Source organism: Tachyglossus aculeatus, chromosome 12 (genome assembly GCF_015852505.1).
Source record: "Tachyglossus aculeatus isolate mTacAcu1 chromosome 12, mTacAcu1.pri, whole genome shotgun sequence".
Lineage (NCBI taxonomy): Eukaryota > Metazoa > Chordata > Mammalia > Monotremata > Tachyglossidae > Tachyglossus > Tachyglossus aculeatus.
The window spans coordinates 11,587,692-11,606,204 of record NC_052077.1 but is presented as its reverse complement, the minus strand read 5'-3'; the positions used below and the strand labels follow the sequence as shown (position 1 = coordinate 11,606,204).

The following is an 18,513-nucleotide window of genomic DNA, read 5'->3' as shown; positions in this document are numbered from 1 at the left end:
AACACAGACATTAATATAAATAAATAACAGATATACACATAATGTACTGTGGGGCTGGGAGGGATGGTGAATAAAGGGAATAAGTCAGGGTGATGAAGAAGGGAGTGAAAATGCTCGGGTTCAGAGTGACATAAGCAGGAAGGTGGGCAGGGCTGCAGCACATTACACCTGCAATTGCGGTTTTCACTAACATCACTAAGATGGAGGCCAAACTGGAATGGAAACCCTGTTTTCCTGATCCCCAGAGCCAAGCTCTGTCCATAGGATCCAACAGGAAGCACATAGCATGGTTTTGTAAAGATCAAATCTTGCCAGTCCTACTTAGTCTCTTTCTATGCTTTGTCTCGTCTTATGCCGTCGAGTCGTTTCCGATCCATAGGGACACCACGGACACATCTCTCCGTGAATGCCCCGCTATCCACCTGCAATCATTCCAGTAGGGCATCCATACAGTTTTCTTGATAAAAATACCCAAGTGGTTTACCAATGCCGCCTTTCACACGGTAAACTTGAGTCTCCACCCTCGATTCTCTCCCATGCCATTGCTGCCCAGCATGGGTTTTGACTTGTAGCAGATTGCCTTCCACTCGCTAGCCACTGCCCAAGCTAGGAATGGAATGGGTAGTCCACTGCTCGACTCCCCTTCCCAAAGCCAAGACTGGTAGAGGACTGGAAACTCTCCACATGCAACCCTGAGAGGGTCTTTCTATGTTACTCTTAAATACTGTCTGAGTGTCTGCCAGGCCCAAAGCATTGAATGAGGCACTTGGGAAGAAAAAAGGAAGTGGGAGGTCTTTGTGGGCCATTGACCGGCACGTTAATTTACTGTACTGTACGTCTTTTCATCACTTAAAGTCATTGGGGCATTTACTGAGTACTTAATATGTGCTCTGCATGAACTGTTGGGGAAAGTACAACATACTAGAGTTGATAGTTTGATCTCTGTGTGGGGAAGCACTGTGGCCCAGTGAAAAAGACCATGAGCCTGGGAGATGGAGGACCTGGGTTCTAATTCTGGCTTTACCACTTACCTGATGTGAGACGTTGGGCAAGTGGCTTAACTTCTCTGTGCCTCGATCTCCTCACCTGTAAATGGGGATTAAATCTTACTCATTTCTTGGACCGTGAACCCCATGTGGGATAGAGACTGTGTCCAGCCTGATTGTCTTGTAGCTGTTATAGTGCTTAGTACTGTACCTGGCACATAGTGTTTAATGAATACCGTAATTAATATTATGATGATTATTAAGGAGCTCACGATCTACAGAGAGAAATTGTGGCTCAGTGGAAAGAGCCCGGGCTTTGGAGTCAGAGGTCAGGGGTTCAAATCCCGGCTCCGCCACTTGTCAGCTGTGTGACTCTGGACAAGTCACTTCACTTCCCTTTGCCTCAGTTCCCTCATCTGTAAAATGGAGATTAAGACTGTGAGCCCCCCGTGGGACAACCTGATCACCTTGTAACTTCCCCAGCACTTAGAACAGTGCTTTGCACATAGTAAGCACTTAATAAATGCCATTATTATTATTATTATTAAAATAAATAACAGAGTAAGTGAATATAATGATGAAGTATCCAAAAATATTCTCTACCCCCAGGAAGCTCACAGTTCAGTGGAAAACTGCTAAATATGAAAGTTGCTAAATATACAGTTGGCAAAACTGCATATAGAAATGCTCCCTCAATTTGTACATAGTTTGAATCTTTCTCTCCCATTACACTGAAAGCACCTCATTCACAGGGAACATTTGTTTTCCTTCTGTAGAACTCTCTCAAGTGCTAGTTACTCAATAGGTGGTCCATAAATACCACTGACTAACCGATCATACAAACGATAAAAAAGTGTAAACAATGAAACAAACAGGTATGCGTATGTGCGCTAAAGTAATGGACTGGTGGAGTGGCATAATTAACAATAATTATGTACTTATTACTACGCGCTAAAGTTTGGAGTAGATACAAGGTATGAGATCTGACAGAGACTCTGTGACACCTGGGGTCCAAAATTCAATTCTCATCATATAAATGCAAAAATTGAGGACCAGAAAGTTTAACTGACTTGCCCAAAGCTACAAAGTAGGCAAATTACCAAACTGGGACTCAAACCCAATTCTCCTAGCTTCTCATCCCATTTTCTTTCCACTAGGCAATCCTGTCTCTTGGGGGATTAATGCATGTTTCTTGGAGATGTTGACTATTTAGTGTCCTTGCAGGTTTGGTGGGGAGGACACAATTTGGTGGAATAGGAGGAGGAAGGCGTTCCATGTAGCAGGAGACAGTGGAGTGGAAATGGAGATTCAGATAGAATAGTATTTTGAAGGGATAAAACATGTAAATTAGGGCAGAGCTGAAGAAAATATATAAGAGTGAGGAAGCTGAAGGAGAATCTTAAAGTAATGGTTAGGCATTTGCTCTATGCAAAAGAAAAGTTTCAGGCCATGTTGACAACAAAAAACATATGTAATCTTCTTAAAATACAGTGATGCTTTAAGATTTCATTCCACACAATTATCAGTCAATTAGGATGGCGCATTTTAGATGGGTGCACAGTGGGACCAAAGGTCACAGTGAGAGTAACAGACAAAGGTTTTGGGGTTTGGTTAGCTAGCATCTACGAAAGATGGAAATGAAATTCCTATTGTCTTAATCTTTTGGGAAAAATGATCTTCTATTAACAGGAGAAACTTCAAATAGGGTATGACCATTCATTCATTCAATCATATTCATTGAGCACTATACTGAGTGCTTGGGAAAGTACAATACAACAATAGAGAAGCAGCATGGCCTAGTGGGCAGAGCATGGGCCTGGGAATCAGAAGGACCTGGGTTCTAATTTCAGCCCTGCCACTTGTCTGTTGTGTGATCTTGGGCAAGTCATTTCACTTCTCTGTGCCTCAATTACCTCATCTGTAAAATGGAGATTAAGACTATGAGCCCGTGTGGGACATGGGTTGTGTTCCAACTGATTAGCTTGTATCTACTCCAGCAAAGACTAGTAGTGTGTTTTTAGAGGGCCTGGGAGAGTGAGAGGAGGGGGTGCTGGGGAGGAGCACAAATACAGGAGAGGCAATGAGACCTGTGGGGTAATAGAATAAAACACTGACTGATGTGTGTAACCGATTATTAAATTAGGTCCTTAGTCCTTAAAGTGAAACTGTTCTAATCTTTTCCCAGTTTATTTCCATTTCTGTACTGTTAGCATTTCCTGGTTAATGATCTTTCTGGACACAAAGTCTGGCTCTCTACCCCACCGATGACAAGAGCAACTGGGAAGACCTCTTAGCACTAACACTTTTCTTCTCTATTGTGTGTATTAATTTTGCTCCATAAAGAACTTGTCTGGAATCTACTGATGCCTTGGGAACAATACTTCCCCAAGCTTTCCCTTGTTCTCGAGGAAGTGGTATGGAGGTTGTTCGAGCTTCTAAATACAGCACATTGAGCATCTGGCAATCTCCAGGCCCTCCTAGGAGGCTTTGAACTCTCTCTGGAGGTTTGGCGATCAGTGATCTGCCACAAGCATCCATTAGCAATATAAGCCCAGTCAAGGAAACTGACTCCTTTGAATATGCAATAGGCAGCTGGGTCTTCTCTGGGAATGGCTGCTAAACACTAATTAGTCATGGAGAAGTTAGCAAAGCAGCAAGGATATTGGAAACCCTAGATGGAAGGATGTGAGACGCTCAAGTCGTTATGAAAAATGCATCCTCTCTTTCATTCTCCATCTGCTCATTTATCAGCCCTTTAGAGTGACAGCAATACCCCAGGGTCTCGGAGTAGTGGGATGGATCTGATAAGCACAAACTAATCTCTTTGATTGGAAAATGGCTTTTCCTTAAGTGATCGGTTCCTAGGACATCAGCAAATTAGGTTAATGTTGAAAAGATTCTTACATAAACTATTGTCCCCAAGGTAAATTAAGTTTTCATTCTATTAGCCCTTTTTTCCTCTTGAAAATACTTTCAGATCTTTTAAAATTTTGGATATTTCATTAGCTTTAATACATGGCTGCTCCTGAATTCCCAGGAGGGAAAAAAAAAAGATTAAATTCCACAGTCCATCTACATGATAGGAGCTTATCTACTAACATGCCTGATGAGTAGATTCTTTTGAAGTCAATAAATAAGTTGAAAACAACCCTAGTCAATAGACTGCATAATAAACTGTCTACTTAGTTGACTGAGGTAGCTTTTCAGTAAAACTCACACTCTTTTACTGATGCTGTTGTCCATCCCCACAGAGAAAACCAGTTCTACTTTAGTATCCAATTTTGAGCTGGCATTGAGATGGTTATCCTCATTTGTTCCAATAGACAATCCACATAAGACCCAATTTCAAGTAGCTTGGCTTAGTGGATAGAACAAAGGCCTGGGTTCTAATCCCGGCTCTGCCACTAGTCTGCCTTGTGATTTTGAGTGACTTATTTCCCTTTTCTGTGCTTCAGTTTCCTCATCTGTAAATGGAGATTAAGAATGTGACCCTCATGTGGGACATGGACTGTGTTTAACATTGTATCTACCCCAGCACTCAGTACAGTGCTGGGCACATAATAAGTGCTTAACAAATACCATTTTTTGAAAAAAAGACCGTGGTGTTTATTTTCCAGGATCCTTGGCAGGCAGAGAGAATATCCTTTCTCTCTCCTACTTAATCTGTGAGCCCCACATGGGACAGGGACTATGTCCAGCCTGATAAACTTATATCTACCCCAGTGCTTAGAACAGTGCTTGGCACATAATAAGAATTTAAGTACCATAAGCATTATTGTTAATATTGTTATTCCTCCATCTACCTCATCCTCCTACCCTTCCCCATTTCTCTACCAGGGATGGGTTTTTTGAGATTCCAATTTATAATGGTGCCACTTGAGTTATTATCTTGACCAATACTTTGTGGAGATTGCTAAATGCATACAGTGGGATGCAGGGAAAGACTTGTAGAGCCTACACATGGAAAAGTAGAGTAAATTAATCCAACGGGAGAGGGAAGGACAGAATTGGAGGAAGTCACACCCAAGTAGAGAGGTGTGGTAGGGAGGGGAGCAGGGGAATAGGAGGAGGAGAAGGTCCTAGAATAGAAAAGGTGTAAAGAAAAGGATTAACATACCACACTCTGCTACTCCTCTGGTAGAGGCACTAAGGAGGAGAAAGACATAACCAAGGGGACTGGATGGTAGACCAGAAGCCAAATCGGGAAATCCAAGGGAGATAAATAATCCAAAGAGGGGAGAAAAACTCCATAACATGCTTAAAATGCAAGATGAAAACATTGAAAATGGTGGGCAGGCCTACCAAAAAAAAAAATTTGGTAAATGGCATTTACTGAGAACCTACTATGTGCAGACCACTGTGCTAAGTGCTTGGCAGAGAACAATACAATAGAGTTGTCAGCCATGATCTATGCCCACGAGGACCTTAGGGACTATAGTGGGAGGCAGACGTTAAAATAAATTACAGATGGATATGTTCCTAAATGCTGTGGGGTAGGGGAGGAATGAATATCAGAGTGCTAATGTGATACAGACATAGTGGGGGCTTAGATTAGGGAAGTGAGAGTTAGTCAGAACCCCCCGTGGGACAACCTGATCACCTTGTAACCTCCCCCGTGCTTAGAACAGTGCCTTGCACATAGTAAGTGCTTAATAAATATCATTATTATTATTATTATTATTATTAAGTCCTCTTAAAGGAGGCAGGACTTTAGTAAGGCTTTGCAGATGTGGAAAGTTGTGGTCTGCTGCATATGAAGGGGAGGGAGTTCCAGGCCTTAGATCCTGTCCCACATGGGGCTCACAGCCTCAGTAGGAGTGAACGGGATTTAATCCCTATTTTACAGATGAGGTAACACAGGCACAGAGAAGTTAAGAGACTTGTCCAAGGACACACATCAGATGCTTAGCAGAGCTGGGGTTAGAACTCAGGTCCCCCAACTCCCAGGCCTGTGCTCTTTCCACCAGGCCATGTTCCTTCTCGATATTTGCAGTTTGGGACTCATTTATAGTTTTATGTGCTTAGTTTCTTTGATGTTCTGGATTTCTTCTGGTTTTCTTAGAATCCTACCTGCAAATAGTGACATTAAACTGTATTCACTTGTTCTGCCCTCAGCCCACTCTGATTTGCTGAGAACAATTTGTTACCGCCTTTCCGGTATGTTTAATTAAGTCTCCCGGAATTCCCAACAGTATCCATTGCCAATATCATTTGCCCAGTGAAAGGACTGACATGACACTGAATCAGAGCGCGATTCTTCTTCCTATCTTCTCTCCCTCTAGGACTTTGGCCTGTGCCCCCACTTACACAAAGGGGACAATCCATTAATCACTCCCATGAAGTAAGGGAAATTCAAATAACTAAATGCTTGGAGGAAAAATTAGATCAAGAGCACATCCAAATAAACTCACATCCTTGGCTTCCGCAGTCCGCTACCAAGGTTAACAAAACCAATCAACTCAGCTTCGAAGATGTGAGTAAAATGTGTTTATTCACTTGCATGATATGGCTTTTAATTATGCTATAACTAAGATATAATTGGTATAACTGTCCACCATTTCATGATGCACACCATCCTGTAGAAGTTTGCACAGTAATGAGCTTTTCATGTAAAAAAAAATCATGTACTCTAAACAGTTAACGTTTCTATGACTTGGCTCTTGAACTTTGTACTTATTATTCTAAGCATGGCAGTGAGAAGCGTAGTAAAATAATTCCATGAAACTGAAAAACTGGAGCATAGATACAGATTAAATAAATGCACCAAACTGTGTAATGGCTATAAACTGGGCATATATATTCCTTTTATAAAAAGAACTAAACAAATAGTAGGATAATCGTTAAATCATGTGTATTTATGGGGTACCTAAAACAGCTTTATGAATATTGTCTATTCCTAATAAAATAGACCTTTGCTTTAGAGGGTGACTGCCACTCACTGTGATGTAATAAATGTAAATCTCTTCCCTGTCTAGTGAGGTAATGTCAGTAGATACTTTTGATGAGCTCTAAACTCCAAAATCATTTGAGGTGAAAGAATGAATAGGATTCAAAAGTTTTCTTTACAAAACTAAGGGCTTGGAGATTTTGCTTTTTGAGTGTTTCCTCTGAAGTGCTAGGGCTCTATTACCAGGTTCAAGTAGTATATAGATAAAGCCAAGAATAGTTTCGTAGCAGCTTATTAAAAGGGAAAGTCTGGCCAACTACAGATTCCAAAGGGACCCTCCCCTTAGAGAGAGGAGAGGCATTTATATAATCCCAGAGAAACCAATTTTCCTCCATCAGCGTTATGGCTCAAGGGCAAAACCCCTCCAAACAAATGTACAAGCTTTTCCCTAATGCATTTTTAATGCTCATCAATAAAGGAAGGAGAGCTTATGGTTGTATTCTTGTACTCTCCAAAAGAAAAAAAATAGAAGATTAAATTAATTTGCAGGTCTGAGTTGGGAACGAGGCAATTTTTCACTGCGTTGGGACCCAGAGGTGGAGTCCCTTTCTTCCCTGCTGCCCTGCCTCCAAGACTGCAGACTGGCACACCGGGCTCTAAATGAAGGATTTAGAGCCAAAAGACTGTTTGGGAAGTTTATTTTTTCCACTTCTAGTCCTTAATTCATTTTATAAGGTGTGTCTTAGATCCTGGTAAATACAGTCCTAGGTGTTGTACAAATATGCTTTAATTAGCAGTCCTATAAAAAAAACAACTTACATTTGGCCTGGCTTTTTGGACACCAAAATAAAAAGATAGCGGAAACAAAAATATAGTACAACAAGGTCATGGGATTCTAATCTTTCTCTGCTAGACACAAATGCTAAAATAATAATATTGATAATAATGGCATTTGTTAAGTGCTTACTACACGCAAACCACTATTCTAAGCGCTGGGGAGGATACAAGGTGATCAGGTTGTCCCAAGGTGGGCTCACAGTCTTAATCTCCATATTACAGATGAAGTAACAGGCACAGAGAAGTTAAGTGACTTGCCCAAAGTCACACAGCTGACAATTGGCGGAGCCGGGGTTCGGACCCATGACCTCTGACTCCCAAGCCCGGGGTCTTTCCACTGACATGCTGCTTCTCTCTAAAAGAACCACAATGCTAAAAGAAACACAATCTAAACTACGTTTGGACATCTCTAGTCTTATGTTCAAACCATTAAGCCTGCAATGGTGTTCTAAGTCATTGATTTTATTTCTGTCAGAAAGGGAAAACAAAATAAAGTGCAGGGAGGACAGTATCCATCTAGAGGAGCTCTGCTTACTGATCCACTACTAAAAGTCTGGCTTCTAATTGGTTATTGGTCATTTAGGTGATTCTCACAGAGAGTGATGGTCCATCCTGGATCCTCCCCTCTCCCCAAATAAAGATCTTCCAACATCATCCATGAGTAACCCTGTATCTGAGAAAGAAAAACAGACGTCTCTCCGATTGGCCACCGTGAATTCACTTTCTCTGGCGAGACTCAGGACCATCTTAATTTCTGTGGGACCATTCTCCCCACAAATGGGAGAGTCTTCCATAATCATTAAATTAGGAAGGGTCATTCATTAGGAGGCAGGGAATGTGTGCTCCATTTCTGGAGTACTCATCATCGTCAATCGTATTTATTGAGCACTTACTATGTGCAGAACACTGTACTAAGTGCTTGGGAAGTACAAACTGGCAACATATAGAGACAGTCCCTACCCAACAGTGGGCTCACAGTCTAAAAGGGGGAGACAGAGAACAAAACCAAACATACTAACAAAATAAAATAAATAGAATAGATATGTACAAGTACTCAATCAGCTAGCCCCCTCCTACCTTACCTTGCTGATTTCTTATCACCACTCAGCCTGTGGGCTGCTGCTTCAGTGTCCCTTGATCTCATTTATCTCACCGCCAACTCCTTGCCCACATCCCCGCTCTGGCCTGACTCTCCCTCCCCATTTATATCTGACAGACCACTATTCTCCCCATCTGCAAAGCTTCATTAAAATCACATCTCCCTCAGGAGGCCTTCTCTGACTAAGCCTTCATCTCGCCTAATCTCTCTCCCCTCTGCATCACCTCTGCATTGGGATTTGTACCCTTTAACAACTTGATAGTCTGTTTCCACCCCGCAGTCCCATAGCATGATGTACATCAAGTCTGTCTCCCCTTCTATAATGTAAGCTCCTAATGGGCAGGGAACATGCCTACCAATTCTCTTGTACTGTATAGAAGCAGCATGGCTTAGTGGCAAGAGCTAAGAGCTTGTCATCTGTGTGACTTCGGGCAAGTCACTTAACTTCTCTGTGCCTCGGTTACCTCGTCTGTAAAATGGGGATTGACTGGGAGCCCCACGTGGGACAACCTGATTAACTTGTATATACAAGTATATACAGGTGATTCTCAATACATACCAATGATGAACTGGTTGACAGGAGCATCAGCAGAGCTTATTTCACTCCAACTCCATTCCCCCCCGCCCCCCGTATGTCACTACCAAGTAATTCAGTTGAAGGGAAAGGAAAAGAAAGGGATGATAAATGCAGAAATCAGGGGTAGCATTCCAAAGGCAATAAGAAGCAGCCTGGTGAAGTGGAAAGACAATGGGTCTGAGATTCAGAGGACCTGGGTTCTAATTCTGCTCTGCCAAATGCTTGCCGTGTGACCTTGGGCAAGTCACAACTTCTCTGGGCCTCTCTTCTCCTGTTCTCCCTTCTGCTTAGACTGGGAGCTCCGTGCAGGACAGGGACCGTGTACAACGCAATTTACTTGTATCTATTCCAGATGCAATCCCTGCCTTTCCCTCATGCAATCTGTAGATCACAGATGAGAGAGGCACTCACATCCAATGTACTACTCTTTCGGGTCTTCCTTGGAAATCCAGATGCGTCTATGGCCTCCGAACAGAAAGGTCTTCATGTGCACTCTCAGCAGTAAGTCCTCCTAAGGTAGTTTAAATCAAGGTCTCAATATTCCCCCCTGTCCCCCCATAGGATATTAAATATAATGAAGGAACTCGGAGTACTTCACACCTATTCTCTCATTTCTCCTCCTGATAGGTGATGAGCAGTGTGAGCCCTGTTGTACTGGAGCTTGGAACTTGGTGATTAGAACCTAATCCAAGATTAAACTGTCCTCTTTTCCTAGAACATCTTGTGTTCTTCAGTTAAATTTAATTTCATCCAAAAGGAGTTCATTACTCCTACGGTTGCCCTACTGGTGCATTAAGATGCTCTGAGTTTCCCTCTAGCAGCAATTCTCAGTTTCCCCTTGTTAGATAGACAGTGAACCCTCTCATGCTTTCTCCCCTTCTGACTGCTTTTCTACCAGCCCTGTGCAGCTAGCTGCCAAGGCCGTTTTCCTAGACAGGTGTGCTCAACTCTGTGTTGCTGCTGGAAGTCTCTTTTATAAATGTAGTGTATTTCTATGGGTCCCTGCAGGTGTGAGACCCTCGACAGGTTGGGTGGGATCTAAACACAATCTGTGGTGAGGAGAGTCTACATAGGTGTGGATGACCCCTTTGTATTAAAGTGTAATAAGCCTTTATGCTTATGAATAAGGTGCCAAGGGTGATTTCTTCACTGAAATAGGCTAGGCAATAAAAAGACCCACACCTTGCCCCATAGGAATAAAGGTTTTTTTTTTTCATGCTAGCCCACAAAGTACGGGCACAGACCCAGTTCTGAGCAGTCACAAGATGAGAAATCTGAAGATGCGGCATACACGTACTGCTGAGGCAGCTCAGGATGCCTAACTAAGGATCCTTCCCTGATTAAGCCCTCATTTCTCTTCTTCCACTCCCTTATGCTCCTCCCTTACATTTGGATTTCCTCCTTGTATTCACCTCTCCCTCAGCCCCACGGCACATATGTTCATATCCATAATTCATTTATTTATATTAATGTCTGTTTCCCCATCTAGACTGTAAACTTGTTGAAGTCACGGAACGAGTCTAACAGCTGCTCAATTGTACTCTCCCAAGAGCTTAGTACAGTGCTCTACACACAATAAATGCTCAACGAATATGATCGATTGATCCATGAGCCCCGCCCAATGATACACCCATTTGCTGAATGAAAGACAGGACCCCCCCCTTCTCCCCTATCCCTTTCTCTGCCTCACCACTTTTCCTTCAGTGACTTGCAAGGTGGTTTTCCACTTTGGATGCAGCATGGCTCCATGGAAAGAGCGTGGGCTTTGGAGTCAGAGTTCATGGGTTCAAATCCCGACTCCATCACTTGTCAGCTGTGTGACTTTGGGCAAGTCACTTAACTTCTCTGTGCCTCAGTTGCCTCATCTGTAAAATGGGGATGAAGACTGTGAGCCCCCCGTGGGACAACCTGATCACTCTGTAACCTCCCCAATGCTTAGAACAGTTCTTTGCACATAGTAAGCGCTTAATAAATGCCATCATTATCATTATTATTCAGCAAGGGCTCGGGAGGGAGGTATCCCAGGTTGGGCAGGAAAGGAAGCAGTGTGGCCTAGTGGATAGGGCACGGGCTTGGAAGTCAGAAGGAACTGGGTTCTAGTCCTGACTCCATTCCTTGTCTGTTCTGTGACCTTGGGCAAGTCACCTCACTTCTGTGCCTCAGTTACCTCATCTGTTAAATGGGGATTAAGACTCTGAGCCCCATGTGGACCGTGGACTTTGTCCAACCTGATTAGCTTGTATCTACCCCAGTGCTTAGTGCGATGCCTAGCACACAGTAGCACTTAACAAATACCATTAAAAAAAACGGGGGGGGGGGCTCTTTCTCTTGCCCCTCCTTTGATCACAGTGAGAGAAGTCACTCCCCCATTTATCCCTGATTCTCATTCATGAACCACCACCCTATTATGCTCTGTCTCCCACCCCACTTCTGCCCTGCTGAGGGAAATAAGGATGGAGAGGCTGCTTGGTGAGGAACTGCTGCCTCATCATCATCATCATCAATTGTATTTATTGAGTGCTTACTATGTGCAGAGCACTGTACTAAGCACTTGGGAAGTACAAATTGGCAACATATAGAGACAGTCCCTACCCAACAGTGGGCTCACAGTCTAAAAGCTGCAGAAAGTTAACAGGGAGGACAGAAGGGCTTACAGGGAAGATCTTGGACCTGAGCCAATGGAGAGGCCAGAGAAATTATGGCTCTGTTCTGAACCAGCCACTTGGAGTAAGGAGACTAGGCCAGAACTTGAGAATCTTGCCATAAGTCCCCTCCTATTTTCTTGCCCTGTTTCTATTGGGAATGGCAGTGGTGGCATGTGGCTCAAGAGGGATCCATGTGAGTCCCCTTGAAGGGGCATGGCTTAGTGGAAAAGAGCACAGGCTCTGGAGTCAGAGGTCATGGGCTCAAATCCCGGCTCCGCCAATTGTCAGCTGTGTGACTTTGGACAAGTCACTTAACTTCTGTGTGCCTCAGTTACCTCATCTGTAAAATGGGGATTAAGACTGTGAGCCCCCCGTGGGACAACCTGATCACCTTGTAACCTCCCCAGCACTTAGAACAGTGCTCTGTACATAGTAAGTGCTTAATAAATGCCATTATTATTATTAGCCCTGCCTGGTCAGAAGGCAGGTTTTTGGAGCTGGAGTAGTTGGTGTTTGCTCTGCCCCAAGTTTGTTCCCTGGCTCTGCCCCGAGTTTAGACCACACCCCACAGCTCTCTAGTTTGGCCATTAGGGCATGCATCAATCAATCAATCAATCAGTCGTATTTCTCGAGCACTCACTATGTGTAGACCACCAAACTGAACACTTGGGAGAGTAGAATGCAACAGAATTAGCAGATCTGTTTCCTGCCAATAACGAGCTTGCAGTCCTTTCGTCTTGAATAACTCTTAGAGCCTCCAAAGACCATTTCCCTCAATCTTTCGGTGTTGTGGGCTGTTTTGTTTATTCCCTGCCAGGTGCCTTGGGCAAAGAGTCATTGTGACATGTCTTACTACCTCCCTGGGCATAGAGAGACTTGAGTAAAGCTTATGCATTCTGTGGTTACTGAGCTCATAAATTAGCTAGACAGTGAGGGAAAGGAGAAAGAATTAGTGGAAGAGGTCTCCTAAGGCAGAGTTGGGGAGAAGGCCCTTGTCCTTCCCCCGGCTTGGAATGCCCTCCCTCCACACATCCGCCAAACTAGCTCTCTTCCTCCCTTCAAAGCCCTACTGAGAGCTCACATCCTCCAGGAGGCCTTCCCAGACTGAGCCCCCTTTTTCCTCACCTCCTCCCCCTCCCCGCAGCACTTGTATATATTTGTACAGATTTATTACTCTATTTTACTTGTACATATTTACTTCTGTTTTTACTTTGTTAATGATGTGCATATAGCCATAATTCTATTTGTTCTGACAGTTTTGACACCTGTCTACATGTTTTGTTTTGTTGTCTGTCTCCCCTTTCTAGACTGTGAGCCCGTCGTTGGGTAGGGACCATCTCTATATGTTGCCGACTTGGACTTCCCATGCGCTTAGTACAGAGCTCTGCACACAGTCTGGGAAAGACTGTGTGACCTTGGGCTAGACAGGTAACGTCTCTGTGCTTCAGTTACCTCATCTGTAAAATAAGGATTAAGATTGTGAACCCCTTATGGGACATGGACTGTGTCCAACCTGATTTCTGTGAATCTACCCCAGCACTTAGAAAAGTGCCTGGTATATAGTAAATGCTTGACAAATATCATTATGAAAAGAAAAAGTCTGATGAACGAGTATTTCTAAGTGTTTTGCTGTCTTTGAGATACAACTAAATCTGTCACCTAAGAAATAATTTCCAGACCAAATGATCATGAGGTTCCCATTCTAACCTTTATAAAGTGGAGAAAGGGTAGGAATTTTCAAAAGGCATATAATTCAGAAAGTGTTTCACACATTCTAAGTCTCTTTTATAACTGATGTTTGCATTTATGAGGCTTTCCTGAGCAAACAAGATTTCCACAAAGTACGCTGTCTTATTCCCTCACCCCCAAAACTCAAAGGTGTTACAGAGCTCCCCAGCCAACCAGAGGGGACAAGAACTTTCCTCTGACCCTTCCCTTATTCTCTACTTGTGAGTCCATAAAAGCTTATACCTGCCTCAAGGGAGGAGGAAGAAAAATCACTCTTGAAGAGCTGCTGCTCCTGTCTTGCCGAACCTGCTTCCTGAAAGTCAAGCCATCAAGGGAACAGAAGTAGAGCAATAGTAATCCCGCTGCCAGCATCGTTACCCAAGCCCACCTGCAAACAGTACTTGGTGACATCTTTAAGCGACCTTTGGGAGGATTCTGTTCAGTCCCCTTGTGCACAGGGCAAGAGAACTAGTGAATTCTCCTCTCTCATTCATGCACTTGAAATAATCCATCCTCCCCTCTGGGGAACAGAATTAAACTTGATGGTCATGCTTTGGTTTGCACAATGTTTCTACACAAACTCAAATAAGCATCCAACAGGCATATTCGCTAGGATTTGCACTGTTACTATTTTTGATTGTGTTCAGTTGTAGTAGAAAAAAACAGATCCTCAAAAGATCATGACATTAATTTCTTTCCTCCCATTTTTCATAAAGATATGTTTAGAGAATTTAAGGCATCAAATTTAAGCAACCAATAGGGTGGTAATTTCAGGTATACATTTACAGCATTATTTAATACATAATAATAGTATTTGTTAAGCGCTTACTATGTGCAAAGCACAGTTCTAAGCGCTCGGGAGATACAAGATGATCAGGTTGGGCTCGCAATCTTAAACACCATTTTACAGGTGAGGTAACTGAGGCCCAGAGAAGTTAAGTGACTTGCCCAAGGTCACACAGCTGATAAGTGACGGACCTAGGATTAGAACTCACGACCTCTGACTCCCAAGCCCGTGCTCTTTCCACCGAGCCACGATGCTTCTCCATGTATGCCTCTCTATATATGTAGCTGACTTGTACTTCCCAAGCACTTAGTACAGTGCTCTGCACACAGTAAGCGCTCAATATGATTGAATGAATGAATAATATTGGTACATTTAGGCTGTAACTAGTACAAATTATCCAGATGATGTAACATCCCCAAAATGCACTTCAGAATGTGAATTATTTGGCTACGTTAGGCGGATGGTTATTGTATTTATTTTTGGACAGAAATGAGCAGAAATATTTTAGGTTCAAGTATACATTTAGCTATTAGGGGTCCTATTTAATATATTTGTAAATTTACTTTCTAAAAATCTGAGATTTTGAAATATTAGAGTACCCTATTTCTTCTTTTTTAGTTCTTATGGCCTCGCACTTTGCTATTCTTAGCATACTTAACCAGGGTAATGAGTATCTCTAATGTTTGACAGGTGTTTAATGTTTAGGAAAAAAATAATTCCATATCATAAGGTGTTCTTTTGCCTTTTGCCTACACATGTTCCCAAAAGGCCCTAGTTGTTTGCAATAAAAATAACTTTGCTCATAACCCTCTCTACTCACCCCCTTAGTCGTATGAGCAAGCAAAATATTGTGCACCTGAGGTTGGGGGGGAGTGCAATATTTAGAATTAAAAAAAAAAGCCATAGCCAAGCATAAGTCAATTTTATATTACATTTTTCAGCCATGGGAAATGACCAGCTGTTCACTGCAACAATCGGACCAGGACCGGATTAAGGAACCTATGGCCTTGGTTGGGGTCAGCTGGGGACACTCAGGGCTGCCTGGAAAAATCCTGGGCAGGGACTAGATAGTGCAGTGGATAGGGTTTTAAGGAGTCAGAATGACACAGCAGATGTAGACACTTCCATAAGCCTCTCAACATGCCCATGTATGAGCAAATGCCCCCTAGGGCAGGGCAGCTGGTGCAGTATGGTTATGGCACTGGGCACCTTTATGACCTGATTTGTATTTTCAGCTTCCAAAGTCCTTCTTCCTCCTCAGTTCCATGGATCAGAAGTAGCATCTGTATAAACAGAGATTTTGGAGGGGAACAAGGAGGCTGTGGGACAAGTTAGTGTATGTGTGAAGGGATTCTGGAAGTCCCCCGGAGAAACATTTAGGTTCGGGTGCTCTGGGTGACGTATGGTGTCGATGACATCATTACGCTACGTTGAATACCCTGATACCCATGGGCTGTGTCGGCGGCCACCTGAATCTGGATTAAAAGCAGCTACTTCATCGCAAACTGAGAAGCAGCATGGGCTAATAGAAAGAGCAAAGGGCTGGGAATCAAAACACCTGGGTTCTAATCCCAGTTCTGCCGCTTGTCTGTTGTGGTGACCTTGGAAAAGTCACAACTTCCTGTGCCTCAGTTTCCTCACCTCTTGAGCCTATTCATTCATTCAATTGTATTTACTGAGCGCTTACTGTGTGCAGAGCACTGTACTAAATGCTTGGGAAGTACAAGAATGGGACAGGGACTGAGTCCTGTATCTACTCCAGTGCTTAGTACACAACACCCTGTTATTATTGGCACATAACAAATACCACAGTTATGGTTATTAACCTTAAATTGGTTCATTGACTATTTCTATGTAATAATAATCGAGCTATTTGTTAAGTGTTTACTAAGTGGTAACCACTATGCTAAGCACTGAGATAATCCTTTAGTAAGTAGAGACACTGATTTTCTGGGCCTTAGAGATAATGTGTTCAATCTCAGAGGATTCAGAATAACATTTTCCCATGTACACAGACATATTAAAGAACACTTACATTATTAGTCAAGCGGCACTAAATGAAAAAAAAAGTCTGAAAGTGAACTGAGGTACTCAAGGGTTTGGTACAGTGCAGCTGACCCTCAATGTAAACTATTGATTGCTGTTCTGACACTTCAGAAATGTCTTCTATCTGCTAATCTAATTGTCTCCAGTTTGCATTTGCATTTTTTTCCATCAGTACAACAATCACTCCGCCTCCAGATCAGTGTATAGCCCCATAAATAGCTGTATGGGCCAGAGGAGAAACTACTTTTTCCCATACCTCCGTGGAGAGTTTCTGTGAAGAGATTCAGGTTAGGGTATGACGTTATCTCAGAATAATCGTGGCTCAGTGTGAAATCCAGCCTGACTGGACCCCATCTGAACTTAAAGTGCTACCTGCCAATGAGGACCTGTGAAAATGGAAGACACATCAGTTGGTGAGGAGAATGAGGTGGACACACATACCTTAACATCCCTGGCATTCATCCTCGTTCCTTCCTTCCCAACAAAGATGTCATCAATGTCCACAAGGATGTACCTGTCCAGGGACAGAGTGAGCTTCTTCCCCGACAGGAAGGAGACGGCATCAATGAAGATGAGCTTGTGGAGCCAGAAGTTCAAGTTGTTGCCAAAGAGGACTCTCTGGATCCTATCGTGAAGTCCAAGATCATGGACTACGGTGGCGTGGACAGCCCCTTTAGAGATGGGAGGGGACAGATTTTCTGGCGTCTTTACTTTGGCAAATACCACAGGTTGATAGGCAGAGTGGTTAATCTGGAAAACCGTCCAGTCGCTTCCGGGAAGAGGTCCTTTGTCGAGTTTAGAAGACTTAGTCACACGGAGCAGTGGGGAATAGGGGTTAATACAACCGTCTTTAACTGCAAGGTTGCCGTGGATGGGAAACGGGAAGCCCTTTGGCTGGGAACTCTGCATGCTGTTCTCACCGGCCTTGTGAAATCCGATGATCCCCACACTATACTCAACGCAGTATTTATCGAGAAGGCTGCGATTCCAGGAGTCCATGTTCACATACTTTAAAATATTCTCATATATGATGAGGACATATCTGCCCTTATTCTTGTCTATTAGTGCTGGAAGATCCCCTTTTCCGGACACAATCTCTATGTGATACTGGAAAGTGCTGGATTCCAGTATCATGATGATGTCTTGACCAAGGGACGAATACTGACTCTCCACAAACACCAGTATCACGGGGTCCGTCCTCAATGGATCAAAAGGCTTCACTGTCTTCAGCTCCGTCGATTTGTACAGCAGCAGCTGAAGCTCTCCACAGTCCATCTCCGAAGATGTCTCAGACAGTTCATTTTCCTGTTTGTAGTCATGGTACAAGTAGTAAGCTGAAATTACAATGCTCACCATACAAAAAGTGGCGAGCAGGATAACTATCCTTTGAAAGTGTCTACGAAGTTTCATGATAAAACTCATGCTTTAAATTCACACCAGACCGCTCTACGCAGCAGCAGCATAAGGAGAGTTCCTCGGCAACTCGTTCCGGCCGAATTAGCAGCTTATGTCACCATTGCCGCACGTCCGTCTGTCTTCAAACTTCACAGGAAGTGGAGTCTGAAAGAAAAAACACGCTTTTAAATGTTCCACTCCTAGGTGTTTTCTAAAATTTATTCTGTCCCAGTGGTCAGAAAGGAACTATTGGGCAGCGTGGCTCAGTGGAAAGAGCCCGGGCTTGGGAGTCAGAGGTCATGGGTTCAAATCCCGGCTCCGCCATTTGTCAGCTGTGTGACTTTGGGCAAGTCCCTTAACTTCTCTGTGCCTCAGTTACCTCTTCTGTAAAAAGGGGATGAAGACTGTGAACCCCCTGTGGGACAACCTTATCACCTTGTAACCTCCCCAGTGCTTAGAACAGTGCTTTATACATAGTCATCACTTTAAAAATGTCATTATTAATTAATTAGCTACTTGACAGGGA

At 43.3% G+C, this 18,513-nt stretch overlaps 1 protein-coding gene across 1 annotated transcript in view; it reads right to left on the bottom strand.

The window, feature by feature from the left end:
• The window catches only part of LOC119935683 (bifunctional heparan sulfate N-deacetylase/N-sulfotransferase 3), a 141,684-nt gene that overhangs the window by 113,809 nt on the left and 9,362 nt on the right, over positions 1–18,513 (bottom strand). The window contains exon 2 of the mRNA XM_038755115.1: positions 17,034–18,152. Coding sequence (XP_038611043.1) covers positions 17,034–18,014 — 981 coding nt within the window. The 5' untranslated portion in view covers positions 18,015–18,152. The remainder of the gene's footprint in view (positions 1–17,033; positions 18,153–18,513) is intronic.